At 50.6% G+C, this 23,932-nt stretch overlaps 2 protein-coding genes across 5 annotated transcripts; both read left to right on the forward strand.

The window, feature by feature from the left end:
* Nucleotides 1–76: 76 nt before the first annotated feature.
* Nucleotides 77–14,269, forward strand: als2b (alsin Rho guanine nucleotide exchange factor ALS2 b). 4 transcript variants are annotated; one of them, XM_068590300.1, is made up of 35 exons: nucleotides 77–213; nucleotides 568–609; nucleotides 1,008–1,156; nucleotides 1,350–2,314; nucleotides 2,480–2,822; nucleotides 3,897–4,071; nucleotides 4,386–4,482; nucleotides 4,581–4,658; nucleotides 4,743–4,988; nucleotides 5,085–5,256; nucleotides 5,349–5,538; nucleotides 5,613–5,678; nucleotides 5,819–5,981; nucleotides 6,159–6,290; nucleotides 6,382–6,510; nucleotides 6,653–6,676; nucleotides 7,662–7,732; nucleotides 7,870–7,936; nucleotides 8,044–8,240; nucleotides 8,318–8,383; nucleotides 8,469–8,567; nucleotides 8,729–8,893; nucleotides 8,967–9,078; nucleotides 9,243–9,320; nucleotides 9,793–9,926; nucleotides 10,032–10,184; nucleotides 10,276–10,393; nucleotides 10,973–11,130; nucleotides 11,210–11,326; nucleotides 11,402–11,578; nucleotides 11,700–11,757; nucleotides 11,998–12,059; nucleotides 12,162–12,311; nucleotides 12,418–12,514; nucleotides 12,587–14,269. In XM_068590300.1, the coding sequence occupies exons 2-35, from the start codon at nucleotides 596–598 to the stop codon at nucleotides 12,623–12,625; spliced, it is 5,061 nt and encodes a 1,686-aa protein (XP_068446401.1). In that variant the 5' UTR covers nucleotides 77–213; nucleotides 568–595; the 3' UTR covers nucleotides 12,626–14,269. The 4 variants fall into 4 exon arrangements, with proteins under 4 accessions (XP_068446401.1, XP_068446403.1, XP_068446402.1 ...); XM_068590302.1 differs by having other exon boundaries at nucleotides 2,480–2,777; XM_068590301.1 differs by lacking the exon at nucleotides 6,653–6,676.
* mpp4b (MAGUK p55 scaffold protein 4b) lies at nucleotides 12,630–23,811 on the forward strand. Its single transcript, XM_068590304.1, has 23 exons — nucleotides 12,630–12,741; nucleotides 15,056–15,118; nucleotides 15,798–15,962; nucleotides 16,040–16,161; nucleotides 16,460–16,537; nucleotides 16,651–16,734; nucleotides 17,147–17,278; nucleotides 19,426–19,507; nucleotides 19,894–19,979; nucleotides 20,116–20,190; nucleotides 20,260–20,456; nucleotides 20,656–20,714; nucleotides 20,831–20,848; nucleotides 20,938–20,979; nucleotides 21,076–21,096; nucleotides 21,220–21,234; nucleotides 21,596–21,637; nucleotides 21,737–21,910; nucleotides 22,006–22,086; nucleotides 22,184–22,277; nucleotides 22,532–22,640; nucleotides 22,729–22,863; nucleotides 23,082–23,811. Exons 3-23 carry the CDS (start codon nucleotides 15,905–15,907, stop codon nucleotides 23,268–23,270), a joined length of 1,893 nt encoding a protein of 630 aa, XP_068446405.1. The 5' UTR covers nucleotides 12,630–12,741; nucleotides 15,056–15,118; nucleotides 15,798–15,904; the 3' UTR covers nucleotides 23,271–23,811.
* The last annotated feature ends 121 nt before the right edge of the window (nucleotides 23,812–23,932 follow it).

The raw sequence follows: 23,932 nt of genomic DNA on the forward strand, positions 1-23,932 counted from the left end.
TTCGGGGAACGGCTAGAATCCGCCTTTTCTGTCTCGCTGCCGAACGATCATTCTGCTCTGTATAGACGATCTTTGACCTCAGCGGCGCCAGTGTGTGTCAACATAAGAGATGAACAACAACCAGGAGGCTTTTAGCCGCTAAACTACACGAAACGTTTGTCTTCTTTACCTCTGTGAGTGAGCACAACAAGGAGGGTGGCGTGAGACCAACAGGTAAGAAAGACGGTGTTTTTGTAATCTATTAATAAAATAGAGAAGAGACACCTGTAGTTTCAGCTAACGAGCTTATGAGCTAGCTAACGTTAGCTGGGATGATTAACGGTTACCTAGCTATAAGGTTAACGGCTGTTGGCGGCTGGTAACACCTGTCAGCGGTTCGCAGGTACTTAATAGTGCTTTTTGAGGAGTTTTTCTGAATTTCAGAAGTACAGTATTTTAATACAGATGAAAATGAACTACTTTCATTTTGAGAGTTGCCTTATTTTTTATAGTTGTGTGAGGTTTTTCCTCTAAAATTCACATTAAACTGTCAGGACTGTTTCTAATGAGGTGTGTTTTCTTTGACAGAAGCAGAGATGGAGACATAGAGACCCTGATGGAGAGGAAGAGGTAACCAAAGTCTTTCTGTTTATGCTCAATTTTGCTTTTGCATTTTCTGTTTCTAGCCTGCAGGCTGGATGTGGCCACCATGTGATTAAAAACCGTCTCCAGAAGGAGTTCACTTCTTCTTTCACCCACAAAACAGCTGCTGTTCAGATGTAATGCTGCTGAACGAATGGACAAAAAGTCATCACTTTCTCTCATGTCCTCCTTAAATCTCCGTCTTCTTCTTCCTCCAGCAGGAGTGATGAAGGAAGAGTCGTCTGTACTTTTTTCACGTTAAATATCACTTTACAAAAGATGACAGTGAGAAAATACCTGCTGGTTAACTTAAGGTCACAGTTAGTTGTCATGTGATTCAACCTTTTCTACTCGTCGTGTTTCTGATCAATCGATTGATCTCTCAGCTCTCGGGATGAAGGCGAAGGTGGCGAGCGAGGCCTGCTCCACACCTGGAAGGGCTACGCCTACAGTGTCACCCCAGAGCGGCTGCTCCTGCCCGGGCCTGTCCTGCAGGTCGCACTGGGCACGCGGCATGGCGTCCTGCTGGTGGAAGGTAACTTGTTTTGGGGTTTATTTTTCAACCTCGGTCACAAACAGACTGTAGAAAGTTGACAGAAAATGAGGGAGAGAACTGGGGAAGTAGGGAATATAATCAATACATAGTCACTTCGATGTTTTAGATCTAAATATTTACCTTTTTTACGTGAAAATCCTTGATCTTTCTGCTTTTGATGCTCCCGGTTCAGGAGGGCAGGTGTACAGTTTTGGGGAGTTGACATGGAAGCAGGGCCAAGTGCCCGAGCCGGCGAAACCCACGCTGGAGAGCGCGCTCAGCGGCCAGCGGGTGGTCTCGGTCGCGGCGGGAAGCTTCCACAGCGGGGCCGTGACGGAGGACGGCGGAGTCCACATGTGGGGGGACAACGCCTCGGGGCAGTGCGGCCTGTCGGGCCTCAGCACCGTCCCCAACCCGACCCCGGTCGCTCTGGTGGACGCCGACACGACCCCGCCGCAGACCGTCCCGGCGCTGGAGCTGGCCTGCGGGGGGCAGCACACGCTGGCGCTGTCGGCCCAGCGGGAGGTGTGGGCGTGGGGCAGCGGCTCTCAGCTCGGCCTCAACGTCGCCGCCTTCCCCGTCTGGAAACCACAGAAGGTCGAGCACTTGGCGGGCAGGTATGTGTTGCAGGTGGCCTGCGGGGCCTCGCACAGCTTGGCTCTGGTGCGCTGCTTGGGCCCTCAGGACGTCCACCGGCCCCCGGTGGACAAATGCAGGCAGTGCAACCAGCTGCTGTACACGATGACGGACAAAGAGGACCACGTCATCATCTCCGACGGTCACTACTGCCCGCTCGGCGTGGAGCTGACCGAGGACGAGGGCGGGCTGGAGGCACCCGCTTCGACCCTGGGGCTCAAAACGTCTCCATCGGAGCCGGTCTTCCCCTCCTACACCTCCACCTCTAACTCCCCGGCCCCTACTAAAGGGCCCGACCCCACTCAGGACTCGGAGAGAGAGGATTCTTCGGCCTTTGCTAACGGAGCGACGACAATGGCCTCAGACTCCGCGCCCCCGGCTCAGTCCGCAGGCGGCATCGTCGTTCTCGGGGTCAAGAGTTCACCCTATCCGGACGAGCAGGCCGTCAAAGACTATCTGAAGAAACTGTCGGAGGCGGAGCAGATGGCGAAGGCGGCCGCTGGAGGAACGCACGCTCTGCTGGTGGGTTGGAGTAAGGACAGCGTGAAATGGAAACATGAAATACCAGAAGGGATTTAGATGACCTGTAGATACACAGACTTCACACCTGTTCCAGGCAATATTTAACATTTAGGAACACTGCCACTTATGATAACATGATTTTCTTTTATATTTTGCGTCTTCCAGCCCTCCTCTTCTCCCAGCGCCACCCTCAACAGCCTGATGGCCTCCTGCGCCTCCGCAGTGGGCGAACGGGTCGCCTCCACCTACGAGGCCTTGTCGCTCAAAAAGATGATGACCTACCTGCCCTCGGGCGTGGCGCGGGCGGGCGGGCCGGCGGGCGTCGCGGGCGACAACACGGCGGAGCGCGTCCGCCTGGAGGAATCCATGCAGGCCAAGAAGAGCTCCAGCACCGGGGACATCCGCGAGGAGGAGGCGGAGGGTCTGCGGCGCCGCCTCTCGCTGCCAGGACTCCTCTCTCAGGGTAGATACGCTGTTCACCTCTTATCCACCTCCTATCACCTGATGCGTAAGTACTTCTTACGCACGTGCAGCTTGTGTTCACGTCGATGGCTCGTTCTCATTGTCGCACCTTTTTAAGTCTTTTCTACTCTGTGTGTGTCGACAGTCGGTGGAATTTAAAGGCTTTCTGTATTTAATTTTTTATTTAGGACACTTTTTGATGTGGCTATTTGTATATTGAGTTGTAACTTGTGACGCGCTGGAGAAAATGCTATTTTTAAAACACTCCCAAAGGAAATCACAGCGTTGTCATCTTTTAAAAGTTGCTCCTGTGATAATTTCCATCATAAAAACAGCAAATTTTCAACCCCATGACTCAATGTGCGTGTCTGTTAGTGCATTTGTGGGTCCGTGTGAGCGAGGTGAGCCCGTCTGAATGTCGCCTTTGTGCACTTACAAACGCAGAGGAATGCAGATTGACATTAAGCCTCCAACGCGACTCGATGCTGAGTGACCAAGAACACTTTGGAGGGATTTAACAGATTTAATGGAGCAGAATGAAAAGGTGTAATTTAGGAGAGTGCATTATGGGACGGCGTCTGCGTGACCCCGAACAGGAATGAACGGGTAGAGAATACAGATAGATGGATGGACTTTCCCCCTTAACGTTCATCATATCTCTGTTTCCTCGTATTTACTGTGGATTTCATCATCTGTTGGTTTTATGAACCTCACGTTTAACATTCAACGTTCAGTAAACGAGTCCAGAAAACCTTCAAGTCTAAAAGATTGTGTTTATAGTTACTCTGCAATGCAGATTAGGTCCGTTGTAAGTTTCAGAAAATACATTGTAAGGTAATATTTAAAGTAAAAAAACTCCTAAAGAAGACATTTTGAATTAGTCTAAACTGTGGGAAGCAAAATCTACTTCCTGACTCTACTGCAATTCTTCATCTTCAGCTGTTTGTTCTGCTGCGGCCTGCAGGCATCTTCCCATTGTGTGTTTGTTGTGTGACGGCTTGTGTTTGACACGACTTGGCCGGTGCATTACCTGTCTTGATGATGCACATTGATTTCTTCTGCTCCACTTTGCACCTGAAATACAAAAGGCATTTTGTGGTGTGTGTCTCCTCCCTCACAGTGTCCCCGCGGCTGCTGAGGAAAGCCTGCCGCCCGAGGATGCGCGCCGTCGCCCTCACGCCGCTGGGCGGGGCGGTGCCCGAGGCCCAGGAAGTGTTTCCCACGCTGCAGACGGAGGTGTGGAGCTGGGGCCACGGCGAGCTGGGGCAGCTGGGACACGGAGACGGTCTGGCCAGGTGGGAGGACGTGTCTTCGGCTCTGAAAGGAAAACAGAAAAAAATAAGACAGAAAGCAAAAAAATCTTTGTCAATTCAAAATGCGTTGTTAAAATAGTTTTAAATCCTAAATATTACAGTTTTGGCTGTTTTTGAAGATTGCCCTCATCAATAAACCACCTAAAAATTACATTTCTGTAGCTCGTCTCTTCTGCTAAACACGTTTTAATACTTTATGTCCAGATAAGAATTGTCTTATAATTGTCCTAAAACTTGCGTCTTGTGAATCAATCCAATGCAACGATGACATTGGTCTGGTGTGTGTCGGTCTGCAGGTTGCAGCCGCTGTGCATCAAGAGTCTGAACAGTAAGGAGGTGGTTCGCGTGGCGGCCGGCGCTCATCACTCCCTCGCTCTGACTGCTCAGTCTCAGGTGAGTCAGACCCGTAAACACCTGACAAGACCTCAGAGGAAAGTGCTTGTTTGTTTACTTTTCCGTCCATGTGTGTATTCACCAAACCCCTCTCTCAGGTGTTTTCTTGGGGAAGTAACAGCTTCGGTCAGCTCGGCCACATGGAGTCACCTAGCACGGTCCCCCGCCTCGCAAAGGTGAGGGACGCCCCCACCTGCACCGCGCAAACACAGCGAACAGGAAGCCGTGTGGCTCATCTTCCTCTCTGCTTCCCCTCACAGCTGTCCGAGGGCATCCGGGTCTGGGACATCAGCGCCGGGGAGAGACACACCCTCCTGCTCGCAGACGGAGACTGCTTCCGGCCCATCATTTACTACAGCGGGCAGCAGGTGAAGGAGGAGGCTGAGGAGAGCCGCAAGGAGCAGGAAGAAGGGGAGGAGGAGAAGGAGGAGGAGAAGGAGGAGGAGGAGGAGCAGCGGGCCGGGAGCTACACCCAGCAGCCTGTGCTGCTGCCTTTCTGCATGGACGTGAGTGCAAAGCAACTGCGAGCTGTCATAGCCACATTTCTGTCAACTTGTATTAGTTGCTGGTGTGTAAATCCTTCTCATCTCTTGGTCTTCCAGCTCGGTTACGTGAGCAACGTGTTCGCGGGCGGCCGGCGCTGCGTGGCGCTCTCGGACATGAACGTGATGGGCTTCATCGCCAGCCTCCACGAGCTGGCGTCCGCCGAGAGGAAGTTCTACTGCAAGCTGTGCAACATCAAGACGCAGATCATACGCCCCCTGCTGGAGATGGGTAAGATTCACATCAGAGAAATCGTATTTTTTCCGCCTTTTTAGTTTTGCTTTGGCTGAAACGTTTCCGTTTGCTCGCCGTCTTTCCTCCAGAGGCTCTGAGTTCGGTCCTCGGCCCGACGGCCACGGGGCTCCTGCATGCTCTGGTCGGCCGCTTCAGCCTCTTGTGTCACCTGACGGGGCAGCACGCCGCCAGCCTCACCGCCAACCTGCGCCGCGTCCGCGACGTCAACAGTCTGCTCATCCTGGACCACGCCGGCCTCTTCCTCGACTCCTACAGCGAGTATGTGATCACTGGTTCTGGACAACGAGGGATTAGATATGGTGATTTCTGACGCTTGTCTTTCTCATCCAAAGGTACTGCAGCGCTGTGGGCAACTTCCAGGTGATGGGAGGCTTCCACACTCTGACCAAACCCTCACTGTGAGCACACACACACACACACACACACACACACACACACACACACACCTTTTCATCCTGAAACTACAGCTTTGCGAAGCTGCCGTGACGCTTTACTCTGACTGCTGACAACCTGCGAAATAACTTTCTTCTCTTTGAAGCGATTTCTTGGGGAAGAGTCCCGAGCTGCTGAAGAGGCTGTCGGAGTGCAGCGAGGAGAGCGCCGCCGCGGCCGACCTCCTGGTGGCGCTCTTCTACCTCCCGACCCGCCACCTCCACGAGTACGGCCGGCTGCTGCTCAAACTGGCCACCTGCTTCGAAGTGGTGGGTGAGAAGTGCAGCGAGGGTTTAGATTCTGCTTCATCCTGTCAGGGAGAACTTTATATTCTTTTATATTCTTGCACGATTGGTGTCTTTCATCTTGAGTATTATGCAGTTTTTTTTATTTTTATTTAGCACGTGAACATGTGCCACGTTGAGGATGTGTCTGTGTGTCTTCAGTGCTCCAACGACTACCAGAAGCTGCAGGACAGCTGCTCCAAGTTCGAAGCGTTGGCCCTCCAGCTGAAGAGAAAGAAGAAGGACGGCGACTACACCTTCAACTTCTGGAAGAGCTTCCCCGGAAAAATGACGGTAAACTCGCCGCGTGTGCGTGCGTGCGTGCGTGCGTGCGTGCGTGTGTGTCCTTCACGTCCGGCTGAACGGTGTCGTTGTCTGTCGTCAGGACTCTCTGAGGAAGCCTCACCGCCGGCTGATCTGCGAGAGCAGCAACAAAGCTCTGACGCTGCAGAACGCCGGCAGGTTCTCCGTCAACTGGTTCATCGTTTTTAACGACGCTTTGGTTCACGCGCAGGTCAGCTCCCTCCACACACACACTCACACACACGTGCACTCTTTTCATCTCGTGCTATCACTCTTTTTAAAGCGTCCATGTTGCAGACGCTATGACTTGCTGTGTTTCAAGCGTCTGTATGTGCTTGCCTCCGTGCTGTCAGGGCGTGGCGCCTTGTAAAAACCTTGTAAGTATGCAGCCACAAGCAACTGTCAGCACCGCTACCTGTCCTCCCCTGTACTCACCTTCTGTGTGTGTGTGTGTGTGTGTGTTTGTGTGTGTGTGGAGGGCTTCGGCTAATCCTCGACATGACGGACACTTCATCGCATTCATTCTAAAATCATAATAATCGAGTTTACGTCAGATTCCCGGCTTTTTGCACAGAAATAATGTTGAAGCCTCGGCGTGAATGTGTGACGCCTCCACCCTCCACCCTCCACCCCCCTCCTCCGCCTCCGCCCTCCGCCTGCGCTGCACGCGAGGGGGCTGCATGGGAGGATGAACGCGCTGTAACCACGGCTCAGCGGGTTCGAGTCCACTGCGACCAATCCAGCTCTGCGTAAACCCGTCGAAACGTAACCAAGGAGCGCTTGTTTCCCGTTGAGGCCTCGGTTCTGACTGTTGGATCACGTGGACTTTCACGACAACAGTTTCCGGGTTCACTTCTCCAAAGCAACTTCCTCCCCCCTCTTCCCTGTTTGTCTCCTCGTCCTCTGAGCTGTTCTCTTTCTAAATGTGCGTTTCTGTCCTGTGGTCGTCCTGCACATTTTTAGTGCATGCTTCCATCCCAACACGTGAAGAACACGTCGTGTCGCATGTCTGAACCCGGCGTCCTTGAGGTCCACAAGTGACTTCAAAGTGTCCCTGAATGTGCAGTCACAAGATATTAAAGCCTGTTTCAAGCTTGTTTTTATAGTACCTTATTCTGCACAAAAGTTTGTCCAAATAGGGATGAAGCTAAACTAAATATGCTTCAGGTAGAAGAGCTTAAAGTCTCAACATTTAACACTTATTCACATTGTTCCTCCTAACTATGAGCAACTTGTTGATAGAAGATTTTACTTGTGGGCGTTGATAGCAACTAGACTCCAGTTTCTGTCTCAGAGGTCAGAGACGTGAATACACTCAACTTCCTCCTCTTTCTTCTCCTCCTTCATCCTCCGTGCCTCCAGTTCTCCACCCACCACGTCTTCCCCTTGGCCACGCTGTGGGGGGAGCCGATCCCAGAGGACGCCTCGTGCCCGTGAGTCCGTCGTCACGCGTGTCATGCTGCAAAAACAACAACCATTAGGATTGAAGAAACCTTTTTTTTTAAATGCACGACCAGATTTTCACACATTATAGTATGTTTGTTGTGTGTGTGTGTGTGTGTGTTTGTAGACATGGATTGAAGGTGATCACACCAGAGGAGACGTTCACGCTGCTGGCCTCGTCTCCCATGGAGAAGGTTCATCTTTTGATGAATATAAACTAAAACAATAAACTGCACATTCATTTCTTTGATTCTTATTGCGTGGCGTCCTTCTTGAATCGTGTGCTCGTGTCCGTCCGCAGACCAAGTGGCTGCGCTCCATCAACCAGGCGGTGGAGCAGGCCCTGAGCGGGACGCCACAGGACGCCGCGTCCGGCGGCTCGGGTCCGAAGCCGGAGCCGCCCGTCTCCCGGACGGCCTCGTACACCTTCTATAAGGACGGGCGGATGAAGGAGGCGACGTACGAGGGACGCTGGCTCGCCGGGAAGCCCGACGGCAGGTTGGACGCACACTTCCTGTCCCGTCTGGTGGACTTAAATAATGCACGTGTCGTAATGATTGGCATTGTTTCTCCAGCGGTGTGTTGAAATGGCCGGACGGGAGAATCTACACGGGGACGTTCAGGAACGGGCTGGAGGACGGGTGAGCGTGAGCCTCTTCACCAGCCGCGTGATCTGCTTCCTCAGTGCGCCTTCATGCTCCTTCACGCGTGTGTGTTTGTGTGTAGATTTGGAGAATTTGTGGCTCCCAATAAGACGCTCAACAAGAACGATCAGTATCTCGGTTACTGGAAAGACGGCAAGATGCACGGCCTCGGGACATACAGGTGTGTGTGAGGAGGGTGTGTCAGGGGCTTTATACGCTCATGGAGAACCTGGAGAAGTCATGGGATTTAAAACATGTTATTTCCAGGCCTGGAAAAGTACAAGTCATGTAACATTAGTTAAAAGTCGAGTGTGTATTTTCACGCCCTCGTTCCGTCTGCAGGTACGCCAGCGGGGAGGTGTACGACGGTTCGTTCCAGGACAGCATGCGGCACGGCCACGGCATTCTGCGCAGCGGCAAGCTCAACACCTCGTCACCCAGCGTCTTCATCGGCCGGTGGCTGCAGGACAAGAAGACCGGCTACGGCGTCTTCGACGACATCACAAAGTACGCCCGTTGACCCAGCGGCTACGTGTACGTGGCGCCGCGGGCTTCTCACCGTGCGCTTCCTTTCTCACAGAGGGGAGAAGTACATGGGCATGTGGCAGGATCACCTGCGGCAGGGCAACGGCGTCGTCGTCACGCAGTTCGGTCTTTATTACGAAGGAGCCTTCAAAGATAACAAGATGGCGGTGAGCTCTTCTATAGTGTCGCTCCCATGCGTAAAGGAGCTGTTTCATACGTTATATCCACTCTTTCTGGGTCTGCTCAACGGTGGAGAAGCTTCACCTCCAGGCTCTTAAAAAACCGGAGCGCCGTTTAAGATTATTATTAATCTAGATTATTGTGTTTTTAGGGCACTGGGATCCTCCTGTCGGAGGACGACACCACGTACGAGGGCGAGTTCTCAGACGACTGGACCCTCAATGGAAAGGTGACCAATTAACACAATGTCTATCAACAGTATACATTTAATTATTACCATGTTTTAAGGCTATTTTTAAAATATTTTTGAATCAATTTTGTTGTATTTGTAGCTTTTTAATGTTATTTCTCTTGTGCATTAGTCTGGAATTGCTTTACTTCTTACATTTGTACTGTTTTATTCTCCGCTTGTGCAACGTCTCTAAAGCTCTTCAGATGTATTGATTGAGGAGAAATTCGGATATAGCAATTTAAATAATAATAATCTGCATTCACACGCCACTTTTCAAGTTCCTTGCATGATTAAAACCAGAATTACAACATTTAAAGAGGCAAATAAAATCTGACTTCCATAAAAAATGAGATGGGATGCATAACATGTTTCTTTTGGAAAGATAAGCGTCAGCAAGATGTACAAATGCACTGAAATATCAGCGTTTCAATGTTCGTGGGTGTAGTTAAATTGGCGTCTCTTCCCTCAGGGAACGCTTACGATGGCGAACGGCGACTACCTGGAGGGCTCCTTCAGCGGGGAGTGGGGCTCCGGCCTCAAGGTGACGGGCTCCTACTTCAAACCTCACCTGTTCGACTCCGACAAGGACAAGACCCGCGCTGTGTGAGCCCTCCACGCTGCATGGAAGAGAGAAACCCGGTTTTATTGGCGTTAACTTACCCGTCCTTTGTGGTGTGTGTTGGTGTGTGTGTGTGTCTGTGTGTGCAGGAAGCTGGGCCGTCTGTGTGTGTGCGCGGAGGACAAGTGGCAGGCGGTGTTCGAGGAGTGTTGGAGTCAGCTGGGCTGCGAGGCGGCGGGTCGAGGAGAGAACCGCAAGGCCTGGGAGAACATCGCCGCGGCGCTCGCCACCAACGAGGACAGGTACACACACACACACACACACACACACACACACTCTCACACATTTCTAGTGTCTTGTTTACAGAAGAGGTGTTTTTTTTCCCCTCCATAGTCCGGAGACGTTGTCTCTGAGTCACAGCAGGACTCTGGAGAGTCTGGAGGTCGCCCCGACGCACGTGGGCCCGATCACCATGGAGCGATACCACGCCATCCGCCTCTACCTGCCCAAGGTACGAGCGCTCCTCTCCTCCAGCGCGCTCGTTCAGGGAGCGTGAACGTAACGCTGCCATCGAGCGCTCTGATTCCACGCTGCAGCAGCTGGAGACCAGCAGGGAAACAAACATTTCCTGTAACTCTGTAAAGCGTGAACAATGAAAACGTTTTGGAGAAGTCATTGCAGAGAGCGAGTGCAGCGAAGAGCTGTTTCTGGAGAAATGCACTTCACAAATAGTTTTTTTAATAAGATTCATCAGAAATAAAGAGGATGCCTTTTGACATGTAAGTGTTTTATCTTGTTCTCAGAACAAAGAGGTGATTTGGGAGTTCTCTGTTCATAAGATTAAGCCGGGTTTCCGCCTCAAAGTTTCTTAGATTTTTATTCCCTAAAATGTCCCTCCAGGCCTTTGTGGTCTGCTTCCCTCCACCACCAAGAACAACTTTCCCAAATTAGTCTGCTGACGGATGTTTTACGAGTTGTTTCTGCTGCGTGACTCAATAACATTATATATTTTTCTCTTCTGAGAAAGCAAGCAATGAACACTGGAATTGTTTTTCGGCTCGTGAACACAATCTCGCTGCGCTCCCTGCAGGCGTGCGACACCCCGCTGCACCCGCTGGGTCGGCTGGTGGAGACCCTAGTGGCGGTCTACAGGATGACCTACGTGGGCGTCGGAGCCAATCGCCGGCTGCTTCCGCAGGCGGTCAACGAGATCAAGTCCTACCTCAACCGCATCTTCCAGATCGTCAGGTACCGCACGCCGCTGCGCCGTCATTTCCAATTACAATAGTTCAGCTGTAAAGTTTTTTTGCTCTCGAACGCTCTGCAGGTTCCTGTTCCCAGACCTGCCAGAAGAGGGCGGTCTTGTCCCCGAGCCGCCCGCCGACCTCCCGGACGAGAAGGAGCCGCGCTCGACCGACGCCCCGCCGGACTCCCCGAAACCCGGGTAAAGACCAGGCCACGCCTTCTTCTTGACGCTTTTGTCGGCTGGCGTTAAATCCTCGCCGTGTGTCTTCCTCAGCCGCGTGGCGAGCAGCTCGGCGCTGCTGCTGCCCGTGCTGCTGCCGCGCCTCTACCCGCCGCTCTTCACCCTGTACGCGCTGGAGAAGGAGAAGGAGGACGACATCTACTGGGAGTGCGTCCTCCGCCTCAACAAGCAGCCCGACCTGGCGCTGCTCGCCTTCCTGGGCGTCCAGCAGTACGACACACACACACACACACACACACACACACACACACACACACACACACACACACACACGGGCCACTGCAACAGAGAGCGTCTTCATTTGCCTCAACAATTACTTCTTCTCTTCCAGAAAGTTTTGGCCTGTTTCCTTTCACATCTCCATGGCGGCCCTGGGGGAGAAGCAGCAGGTGTGTGAACTCTCACTCTACTTCTACTTGAGACACAAAATCTGGTATTTTCAGTTTGGGATTGTTGGTTTTGGTAATAATAAGCGATGAATTTTGCAGAACATAATGCAGATTAGTCTGTAAATAGATGAATGGTTAGCTGCAGCCCAAACATCACGTGTGTGTTGGCGTCGGCTGTCTGAACTCGTCCTAATGCTTCAGTCCATGTCCGCTTGACTCCGTGACCCTCGTTCTCTGCAGGTCCTCTCCAGCACTAAGGACGCCTGCTTCGCCTCTGCAGTGGAAACGCTCCAACAGATCAGGTGCGTCTCCGCTCCTCTGAAGTGCTTCCTGTGCCTCTTTTTGTAATTGCATTTGCATTGCATTCCCTTTTTCCCCGACGCGTCCTGTCGTCTCGTTCGCAGCACGACGTTCACCCCGTCGGACAAGCTGCAGGTGATCCAGCTCACGTTCGAGGAGATCACGCAGGAGGTCCAGGCGCTGCTGAAGCAGGACTTCCTGTGGTCCATGGACGACCTTTTCCCCGTCTTCCTCTACGTGGTGCTGCGCGCACGGTCAGCCACGAAGCCGACCGAATATTAGCATGAAAGCATAAGCTGTTGATGCAAATGCAAACCATTTCAGATTGTTTAAATTGTCTGGAAAATATGTTGTTCTCAGAATCAGGAACTTGGGGTCAGAGGTCAGCCTGATTGAAGACCTGATGGACCCCTGCGTGCAGCACGGCGAGCATGGAATCATGTTCACCACACTGAAGGTACCGCGTACATGTAGAAAAGCATTAAACCCACAATGCACTGCTCTTTACGTGTGTGTGTCCACCCTGCAGGCGTGTTACTACCAGATCCAGCATGAGAAGATCACCTAAATTGAGCGCGGCGGCACTTCCTGCTACCACAGCCAATCAGAGCGCCGGGATCCGCCGGGCTTCAGGATGACGGGCGGGAGCAGCGGCCAATGGGAAGCAGAGGATCACTTGAACAGGTTGTTGGCGGCTCCATCTGCTGCAGGAACCTCCACCGGCCTCTTACCCGCTGATCTTCAGAGTACACATGTGAATACCGTTTTACTGCTAGAGATGAGCCTCTTCACGCCGGCCGGTTTAAGACTGACTTCCTCGGGAGATTCAAGGTTCATGCTCTTCTGCTCACGCTGTGAGACAACAGACCTCTTTTCCTTCCTGCAGAATAGTCAGTTGTTCTGCCTGGAAAACAACTTTCTGGACGAGAAAACCTTCCTTTTTTATCCTGTTTCGGGTCGTTTCCGCCTGACATGAAGAAACGGACACAACCAGGAAATAATCTCATGAAAGCGCGTCACTTTATTAGATTGACCAACTTTTTATTACCCAGCGTCCCCGTCACCTGAGACGGCAGTATATATTTATGTTCAGGTTTATCACATTCCCACCTCACAGCTGCTTCCATGAGCTTTTCTAGTTCACACGGTTTGAGACTGTATTATGAATGTAAACTGACTTAGTTATAACTCTAAATTACACTTCTATTCTCCTGTTCGCTGGCAAACACTGACTAGCTTTCCAAAAGGACAGATTTACCTGGACAAAGGTGGAGAAAAAGGTGGAGAACGTTGTTGTATGTCATGTTGTGAACTGCAGCCGTCAGTAAACATGTGTCTCTTGGGTTTTAACCGTGGTTTCACCTTCAGATCGGAGTTTTTCGGGAGCTGAAGTAGTCTTTGTATTGTTGTGAATAACAGTGTTCATTGCATGCAGGCGGAGCGAGAGAGGAGTCATGAAGCTCACCTCCACATGAAGGTCTCACTACACTTTAAAATCAGCCAGAAGGTCAAGCGTTGCTTCATTTGGGATGTTTTCTCTGCAGATGTGACGCTGAGAGCTGAGTCTCAGCCATCTGGTGATGCGCACTGTTCTTTTTTTAAACCATTTACAGCACTAACTGTCAGACATCGTTGATTATTTGAGATTTGCGTCACACATGTCAGTTTATAAAGGGCTTAAGAGAGGATTCAGAAGGTTTTTTCTTTTTTTAAATCATAGCTTTTGTTTTCTCAGTTGGTTTAACAATAAATAAAGCCAGTGGATCAGAAGAGGGACTAAATTTAGGTGAATTAGAATTCAACGTTGCTGTCGTTATGACCTCAGTAAGGATGCAAACAGTTATCATAGGATATCTTCTTGGTGACGGACGCGACGCACAAAGGAGGAAAACGTTCTCTGCAGGATTTTCAAAGCAAACTACAAACACAGAGCGAGACATTTCTTGTTGACGGCTGCACACAAAGTGATATTTTAAATGCAAACTGAAGATAATGTTCATAAGCTCGAGTTGGGTTCACGCCCTCAACACTGTTTACTATGAAACACACACACACACACACACACAACTGTTTACGTCAGTGGGCGGTGGTGTTTATTGGTGTTTCAGCTGGCTGACATGAGTCTCACCTGTGTGTCTTTTACATGTCGTATGTATTGTTCCTTTTAAATAACCGGCGGCAATAAACTCATTTGATGGACGTCGCTAACTCATCTGCTCCGACAGTTTGATTTGATTCCTGCAGAAATTAACGTTAATGCAAAAGTTCCAGCTTCTTAAATATGAGGATCTCTGTTTTATATGACGGCTGAATATCTTTTCTTACATTTCATGGACTAAAGGACACAAAACTGGAAGCTTTTCTGCTCTTTACGAGGTCAGATTAGCCAACAAGGATGTGTTTTCAAAGAGATAATCCCAGTGTTTTGGGTACAATAAGGCATTTCAGGACCTTTCAGATGGTGGGAGGGAATATTGTGTTGGGAATAAGATTACCAATCTGGAGATTATTCCCATTCCTGGCAGAGAAAAGACACCACAATATGTTTTATGTGACTCCAGCTGATCAGCACATTGTTTAAACCCTGCTAAAGTCTTGTTATAACCTCTTCATTTCCTCGTCTCTCTGGTTTTTGTCCCGTACCAGGAAGTAAAAGCGTTTCTCTAACCCGGGAGCACAAAGTGCTGAGCGGGCTCCATCGCTCTTAAGCCTTTTCCCTTGTCACCTAAATTGTCTCCTTCTTTGTCAGAGTCGGCTCCTCCTGCGTGCCGCTAACAGCTAAGAAGATTTGGCAGCAGCCGGCCAGCCGGTGAGGGAGGAACCGGCTTCCGGTGGCCAGAGGCGGGCGGCTCACTTGCCCGGGATTAAGTGGGATCGGGAGAGATTACAGCCCTCTCTCTCTCTCCCTCTCTCGCTCCCTGCAGCTCGATGAAAGTGCAGCGCTCCGGCTAGTCTCCGGGGAATATTTCCCCCACTATATATATACGTTTTCCTGCAGGTGCTGCTGCTGAACCCTGCAGGAGCTGCAGGAGAAACGCTCCGCGAGGATTCAGACAGAACGGTAAGATGCTTTTCCTGCAGAGGGCTTGAAGGAAGGCCACAGGGATCATCCTCCAACTTAGACTAGGAACCACTTGAGGAGCTCCTGTGTTGTGGTGGTTGTAGTTTATTTACAGTCATGATTAAAGACAGAGGTTTTATTTAAGGAGTTTATCGCTCTGGTGTCTGTCCTTGTTATTGTAGGATTGATGGTTGTAATTACATCGCAGCTGAATTATTCAGGAAAGAGTTACAGATTTTTCTTGCTGCTGGTCTTTGCGTTTCCTCTGTGGTTCCCCAGCAGAGATTAGGGTCTGCACATCTCAGTGTTGACATCACCACGGCCCTCACGAGCTGCCGTACAGTGAGCCATTAACCCCTGACCCCCAGTCGCGCTCACCACTGACACCACTGAGACCGCCACACAAGCCTCTCTGCAAGTCTGTTGGTTTCTGTGGATAAAAATAGATTTCATGCATTATTAGCTCATTTTACAGCCCTATCTTGTAGAGGTTTTATGTATTTATTGTCAGAACATAGTGCACACTCAAAAAAGATTTTGCACAGTAAATCCTCACATTTTAGACGCTGAAACAAGTTTTCAGAGAGGAATCAAGCGTTTGTGTTGAATCATCATACAAACAGGTGACACTGTTGCTGTGTTCCCTTCACTCTTGCATGTGTTTCCTTCACTCTCCCAGGTGTTTCCTTCACTCTCCCAGGTGTTTCCTTCACTCTCCCAGGTGTTTCCTCGTCCCTTCCAGCCGTCAGCGCCCTGTTGGGGTCAGAGCTCGGGGGTCCGGTGGCCATGAGGCAGGCGGTGGAGGCTCAGGTGTTGAACCCTCACTGTGAACTGGGAGAGCACGGTCAGTACAGACCTCACCTGTGCGTTTCAATACCGTAACTTCCTGTTCACACTGCGTGCTCCTCTGCTGCGTCGCAGGCCTGCGTCACATCCTGAGCGACGTGATCCAGGAGGTGAGGCGCTCGGTGAATCAGGACATCGACGGAGCCGAGATCCTCCACAGTCTGCTGAACGCGTCCTGGATGCAGTCGCTGCTCAAGGTGTGAACACACAGGCTTCACCTGGAGGTGTTTGATGGCAGAAGACTGAGAGGAAAGGAGGAGACGAAGAGAAAAGCTGTCACTTTTGACTCGACTGAGCCAAATTACATTTTTTTAGAGCTAAAATCTCCTCTTTTTTCTTTGAAAAGGACAAGATGTGCTCACAGAAAACTGTTTAAATTTAGGAAATCAGTCATTTACGGACATTTTGGGCATCACTAATTAAAAAGCGGACTGTATTTTACCGTATAGTTGTACCTTTAAAACTAAATTTGAACATTTGATCACATTGTTTCAGGTTTACGAGAGTCTTCAAAGGTACCGGAGAGATTCTCCAGCGCCGGCTCTGGACTACGCGTCCGGCCTTTCTCTTCAGGTTACGTTTCAGATTGTGTTATAATAACAATTTGTTTTTGTGTAATTTGTTCCTCGTGTTACGTTTATGTGTCTTTTTGTATACTTTAATGGCTGTGTGGTTTGTTTGTGTAGTTGCTGGTGGACATCAGAGCGTTGCCGAGCTGCTCTGAAGACGCCAAAGAGCTGTACGGCCTCCTGAGGCAGCCGCACCTGCAGGTAACACGTTCAGAGATACACAACTTCATTGCTGTGTCACACACCGACGAGCTGAGACAACCACAGGCTCATTCACGGCTGTAAAAAAGGAACAAAAACAAGTTGGACTGTATTATACTGTAATTTCCTGCTTTTATCTTCTGTATTTGTGTGTAAAAATAGTAAAACAACATATTTTATAACCTTGATTTGCTATTATTACTAAAGATGTGCACATTCTAATAGGTGCATGTGTATTTTTCTTGTAATTTGGGTTCCTAGACGTTTTATATTTTGTTAAATCAACATAATGATCAGTCAGACCTAGAGGTGAGTGTTTGGAAAATCAACTGGTTAAAATGACTTTTTAAAATGAATACTTTTGAAGCTGGTAAAGTTCACCTGAACTGCGTTTGATCTTCCCGCTCTGCAGGCGCTGCTCTCCGCTCACGACACGGTGGCCCAGAGCGACTACGAGCCGGTGCTGCCGCCGATGCCGGACAACCTGCCGGACGACGAGGAGGCCACGAGGACCGTGTGCCTGGTGAAGAACAAGCAGCCGCTGGTGAGCTGCAGAGGAACCGCCACGCGCGAAGGAAAGATGTGTGACGCTGAGTGCTGTAGTTTCAGCTGCGTGTGCCTAATAAACTGGCCATCTTCAGCCATTAGAACGGGTAAAGTGAGGATTGGAGGGTGTATTTGGGCGGATGCAGAAGATTCAAAAGGTTTTGCACGCCGACAGTAAATATGAAAATACATTTTCGGATTTTAAGCCGTTATTAATATCTAGAAAGGTTTAATGTGTTTGTTGTTATTTGTCCGTAAACATGCATACGTTCCTGCAGACGAACCGGACCGAGTCGAAGCAGATGCTCGTGGAGATTTTTTTTTTGCCAAATATAAATGAAACAGCTGCATCCAGCAGAGCCAGATGTTTGAATTATAATCTCTCATTTTGGTAATTGTCTGTTGATGCTGCAGATCCAACAGCAGAAACCACGGACAAGATGTCTGTGTGTCCTTCTGGGGTCTTTTCAGATGTGTGTTATTGTGAGAGTGATGAAGCCTTCATCCCTCACTGGGCCTCCTCCTCCTCCTCCTTTGAGTGACTCTGTTGTCTCACAGCTCCGCGACCGGCAGAGCGTCGGCGCTAAAAGCTCCAGAGGAGGATTACGCAGCCGCTGGGACGCCCTGAGGCACCTGACCCAGCAGAGGCTCCACAGGGGCCCGGGGCCCGCCGCCGGGAGCCCGGTGGACTCCCTGTGGTGCAGCGCCCGCCGGGGCAGCTACCCGCCGAGCGAGCCGCTGTGTTTCCCTCCGCCTCGCTATAAGCCGGCGAGTCACTGCCCGGCGAGCCGCTGTAGAGTTTGCTACGCCGGTTTGCTCTGGGAGCAGAGCCCGCGGCGCCCGGCGCCGTCGGTCTACAGCTCCGTAGTGTTCGGTAAGAAAAGCCCCCGCCGCCGCCGCCATCCTCCATCCTCCATCTCCATCCTTCATCGCAGCTCACCCCCGTGGATTATTAACGTCCGTTTCTTTCGTTGGAGACGACGTCGTGGAGGAGTTGGACAGCGGCGACGAGGAGGACGCGGGGCGCCCCTGCGGCGCCCGGCTCCCCTCGGCCCGCCGGTGGACGGTGTCCCCCCCGTGTCTCGCCGCGCCCCGCTACTACCACGCCGACTACCTCGCGCCTCCGGTGCTCCGCGGCCGAAGCCCTCTCGTCCACACTGCGCCCCCGAGCCCCATGCGGCCGCGCCGCCTGGTGGACCTGCCGCCCGTTGAGCTCGCCAAGCAGGAGAGCCTGGACGAGCTGAGGACCACGGTGCAGCTGGCGGCCTGCTCCATGGAGAGCAGCACCAAGGACATCAAGCTCCTCGGGGAGAAGATGGCGGCGGCGACCGAGCGCATGTCGGAGACGGTGCAGGACAACTCGCAGGCCTTGGCGCTGCTCACTCAGGTGGTGGACCGGCTGCAGACGCTCCTCGTGGCCGGAGCGCCCGAGGTCGGCGCCCCGAGGGCCGGCGAGCGAGACGGCGCGCCCAAGAGGCCGCAGCGCCCGTCGCTCACACACCAGTCCGGGTGTTCCTTCCCCTCGCTGCCGTCCTCCTCCTCCTCGTCGTCCTCCTCCTCCAGCTCCCTCGGCAGCTTCCAGGACGCCACCTCCACCTCTCAGGGGACCGGCCGTCTGTCCACATCCTGCCGGGCGTCGCCCCAAACCGCCCTGAAAGGCAGGAGTGCCCCGTCGCCGCCGCAGAAGGAGAAGAAGCGCGCCGAGCTCCCGGCGTCCGAGCGCCTCCTGACCAACGGCCTGCCGGAGACGCCGCGCGCCGCGAGGGGAGCGCGCTCAAAGCAGCGGAAGAAGAAGAAGAAGAGGAGGAGGAAGAAGGCGACCTGAGAGACGCCGAGGAGCGTCCAGAAGAGTGGACTCCTTGGGTCCTTTCAAGCCGTCTCCGCGGGGCGGGCCGACCTGCAGGCGCACACGGCGGTAGCTGACGTTCATTACCTCTTGTGGCATTTCTCAACCTTCTCCTCCGTGGTGTCGTGGACCATTTCACCCTCACTCTGGACCTCCATCAGCGTTCCTTTGTGTCACGCTCACTAAACCCTCCCACCTCCTCTTCCAGTCTTCCACGGCGCTCCATCCCTCGTCCTCTGTGTGACCTCATCTGATCCTCGGCTCTCGTTCATTCTCTGTTCGGATCTTCTCTCTTCCAGGGAGCGACTATAAAGAGGAACGAGATCTCGGGGGAGATCTTCATCGCTCGCGTGATTCACGGAGGGCTGGCTGATCGAAGTGGTGAGCGGCTTGTCCTCAACGCGCTGCACGGCTCTGTGGAAGTGTGTCGTTCATGACGTGTTGGTGATACGCAGAGTCCTGTAAAGCATTAGAGACACGCACACTCTAAACTAATTTACCTTTTATATATGAAATGTAAAGTAAAACACCGTTTGCAATAAATAAACCAGCTTTTAGTGACTTTCACACATTAAGAAACTCAGTTTGAAGTTAACGCTTTTAAGTTCACTGTTCCTTTAATTACATTTATTTGTGTGTGTGTGTGCGTGTGTGTGTGTGTGTGTGTGTGTGTGTGTGTGCGTGTGTGTGTGTGTGTGTGTGTGTGTGTGCGTGTGTGTGTGTGTGTGTGTGTGTGTGTGTGTGTGTGTGTGCGTGTGTGTGTGTAGGTCTGCTCCATGCAGGGGACAGGATCATAGAGGTTAATGGGTTTCCGGTGGACGGGTTGGAACCTGAGCAGGTCATCCAGGTGGTGGTACGTCCTTCTTTCATGGCGACTAAAATACAGGGAGGAGAAGAAGAGATATTTGCATTTGAAGAGTTAGAATTCATCAAGTTGAAGGGATTAACATCTCCTGATGAATCCATCTTGTTTCCTTGCAACCAACCAGCAAGCCAGGTCGCAGGGCACCATCATGTTTAAGGTCATCCCCATCACAGAACGGCCGGTCCACAACCAGACGATGGTAAATCACCCTCTCCAAACACACACACACACACACACACACACAGACATGACCCGCCTCTCTGTGCAGCTCTACGTGCGGGCCATGGTGGACTACAGCCCGCAGCAGGACCCGGCCATCCCCTGCGCCGACGCCGGGATGAGCTTCAGGAAAGGCGACGTGCTGGAGATCGTGGACCAGACGGACGCCCTCTGGTGGCAGGCCAAGAAACTGCCCAGCAACACGGCCTGCGCCGGCCTCATCCCGTCCTCCAGCCTGCTGAAACGGTCAGGAGGGCTCTGGTCCACCGGGATGTGTTATTAGAGAGGAAAAGAGCTTCATATTGATTCAGTTACTCATTTTAAATTAAGTTTTTGCACTTTTTGATGCTTTTCTTTGTATTTTCTGACACACACTGATGAGTGATGTTGAATATGGCTAAAGTTGTGGTCGGTGTGTTGCGTGTGACTTAAACTGCACGATCAGGAAGCAGAGGGAGTTCTGGTGGTCTCAGCCTTATCATCCACACGCCTGCATGCAGACCTGTGAGTCCGCCTTTAACTTCCTTCAACTCAAAACGTTGTCACGCTTTTCAGAATCGATCTCCGCAGCCCGGTTTCACATTTGAGTTTTGTTGTGTTTCACCCCGCTCTGCCTGAAGTGAGCACTGTCGAGGAAGGTAAGGATCACACCTCACGCAGCCGCTCTGAACCTAAGTGATGCATTTGTTGTATTTCAGATACATAACGTCCATGTTTCCTCCCGCAGAGGAAGACATGATGGCTATTGATGAGAAATGTCTGGAAGCAGGTAAAGCTCCATGTAATCTTTGATATGCGACCTCTCGGCCCGTGTTTTAGCGCTTTGTGATTGATTTGTTGTTTGTGTGTTGTTTCACGCCTGAAGACGAGGAGGCATTTGAATCTGGTAGGTAAGAGATGAGTCTTTGTGGGTTTCACCTGGTCGGGACTCTGCGGCTCTTCGTCCTCCGTCTGAAACATTTGTGATTGTTTCTTTTCCAAACTCTCCGGCCGTCTGACTGAATGTCAGAGGAGCTCAGAGAAGGTGAGAGAACCTCACGTGTGTCTAGTTTCATGTGTGAGAAGAGAAAACACACTTGAGTGGATGCATTTAAATGTTTTTCCTTTCGAATCAAGATTTAGTTATGTCAGAATGAAGATATTTGTATATATCAGATGAGTTCATATTACATTAGCAAACTATTATCAGGCTTTAACTGATTTACTGTCATATTTTATACATATTTACACTTATTCAGATGAATAATTACAATAAGGACATTTTGTCAAACGGATAAGTTTATTTTTTAAACCCATTTTAATATTTTCTTTTTATTGTCATAAAAAGACGTTTTAGAAGAATATGTTCTAGTATTGTCTTCATCCGTCTGCTTGTCTTCCCCCAGAGGAGGATGACTTCTGCAGCAACGCTGACGGGATCTACCTGGGTACGTCTCTGAAATCTGCACACGTGTACGTCAGTTTGCACATTCACTCCGCGCGTCACAGGATCATTTCTCAGGTGTTAACTTTGACGTTCCTCTCAGCGGGCTTCAGGCGCAGCCTGCGTTTGTGTCGGCGGCGTTCCCACAGCACCACCCAGCCGGCCTGCCACGCCCGCTGCCCCAGCAGCTGCTCCAGCAGCCTGAACAGCCCCTACGAGGAGGTGGTGCGCTACCAGCGCCACCCGCAGGACGCACAGCGCCTCATCGCCCTCCTGGGTACGGTTACGACGCTCCCATGGGGGACGATGCAGCTTATAGCTTAACAACACATTAAATGCATCATCATGAGCTGTTTTACTTGTGTTCCTCAGGCCCGTCCGGTGTGGGTGTGAATGAACTTCGGAGGCGCTTGATTGACATGAACCCCAAAATCTTCCAGGGCGCCGTGCCTCGTACGTACCGATCATTTCATCCACACAACTTAGACTCCACTAAAAACACGAGTCAGTCTGCGTGAGGGTGTTTCAGTGACATGTTTTCCTTCGCCAGACACCACGAGAGCCCCCAAAGGATACGAGGAGTCTGGCAGAGAATACTACTTCACCAGCAGAGAAGTGTTTGACAACATGGTGTACAACAACAGGTACAACGCCTCCGCTGTGACGCCGTGAATAATGAATGTAGTAGAGAGTTCATGCTCGTTTACTAAATATAACACAATATCATACATATTTATGAGCTGTTCTTTGTCTGCAACACTTCATGTCAACATTAGAAATTTCAAAGTAAGAGTCATGGGTGTAAAAGCTCAACTCTGCTGATGCTATAAAAACTGTATTTATGAAATGTGCATAAAGCATCAAGTGCCAGTAGCTCCTTTGCGATGATATTGTGCAGGTTTCTGGATTACGGGGAGCACAAAGGGAATCTGTACGGCACCAGCGTCGAGTCTGTGAGGGAAGTTTTAAACAGCGGGAAGATCTGTGTCATGGACATCGATGCAAATGTAAGAGCAGCATCGTCCTCTTCAAAATACCAGCAACCAGTGCTGCACACAAAAGCTTTACTTTGAACGTTTCCATCTCTTCCTCCAGGCCATTCAGGCCGTGAGGACCCACGAGCTGAGGGCGTACATCGTCTACGTGAAGCCGCCGTCGCAGGAGCGCCTCAAGGAGACCAGGCGGGACTCCTTCATCACTGCTAACCACTACGTCAACCGACCCTTCAAAGTAAAGTTCCCCCCGTCCCGATTCTGTGACATTCTACTGTCACGACTCAGCGATTCTTACTTCAGGAAGACCTGACGAAGTCTTCTAATGATTCTCCTTTATTCACATTCAACATTGTTGCAGACATTTATAGTTTCTGAGCAGTTTTGTTACTTATTTGCGCGTTATGATGGCTTTTAAAACATTACAATTAAAGATACTTGTGTTTCCTCCAACAGGAGGAAGACTTCCAGGAAATGGAAGAAGCCGCCCGGAAGATCGAGTCTCACTTCTGGCAGTTCTTCGACCACGTGATCGTCAACGAGGAGCTGCAGGACTCCTGCGTCCAGCTGCTGACGGCCGTGAGGAAGTCACAGGACGACCCGCAGTGGGTCCCGGCCAGCTGGATACGACCCACGACCACATAGGAGAGGAGGGAGGTGGAGGCGGAGGGGACGAGAGAAACCCCCTATTTTATGGCAGCAATTATTTTGTTTTTACAGATTCCTTACCTTGAAATCTTAACATGTGAATCAATGTTCATGTTTTAGGGGGTAGGGCATGAAAGACATCTAAATATTTTGATGGTGTTGTTACTAGAGGACTAGAGCTGATTACTAAAATATGAAGCTGGAGCCCAAAGAAATACATGCAATTGTTTACTTATTGTTGTTGTTAGTATTATAATAGGCAGATCATTCTTGCCCTGCTCCCTTCTCTTTCACAGGCCTGCAACAAAGTGTGATATTTTCCAATGAATGTTTACATGCTAGAAAGCAAAGTGGTTTCTTGTTATGTTTTGTTTTTCATGTTGAATTTGTGTAATTTATTCTGTGGTTTGCTACAGCCTAAAATATTGAATTGCATGCCAAAAAAAAGATTAAATAATTATTAACAAAAAAAAACTGTAGCACAAAAATTACACTTTGTGTCCTTATTTCATAAATAAATGTGATTATATGAAAAATTGTAAGCAAACCGTTGATAATGTAATATTTGTACTTGTTTGTTATGTTAATAAACCACTTCTGATAGTTATTCATTACTTGATTTATTAAGTTTATATATCTTTTTGGTTGCTTTGTATAGG

Source organism: Clinocottus analis, unplaced genomic scaffold (genome assembly GCF_023055335.1).
Source record: "Clinocottus analis isolate CAN_PGR_092001 unplaced genomic scaffold, fCliAna1.0.p SCAF_24, whole genome shotgun sequence".
Lineage (NCBI taxonomy): Eukaryota > Metazoa > Chordata > Actinopteri > Perciformes > Cottidae > Clinocottus > Clinocottus analis.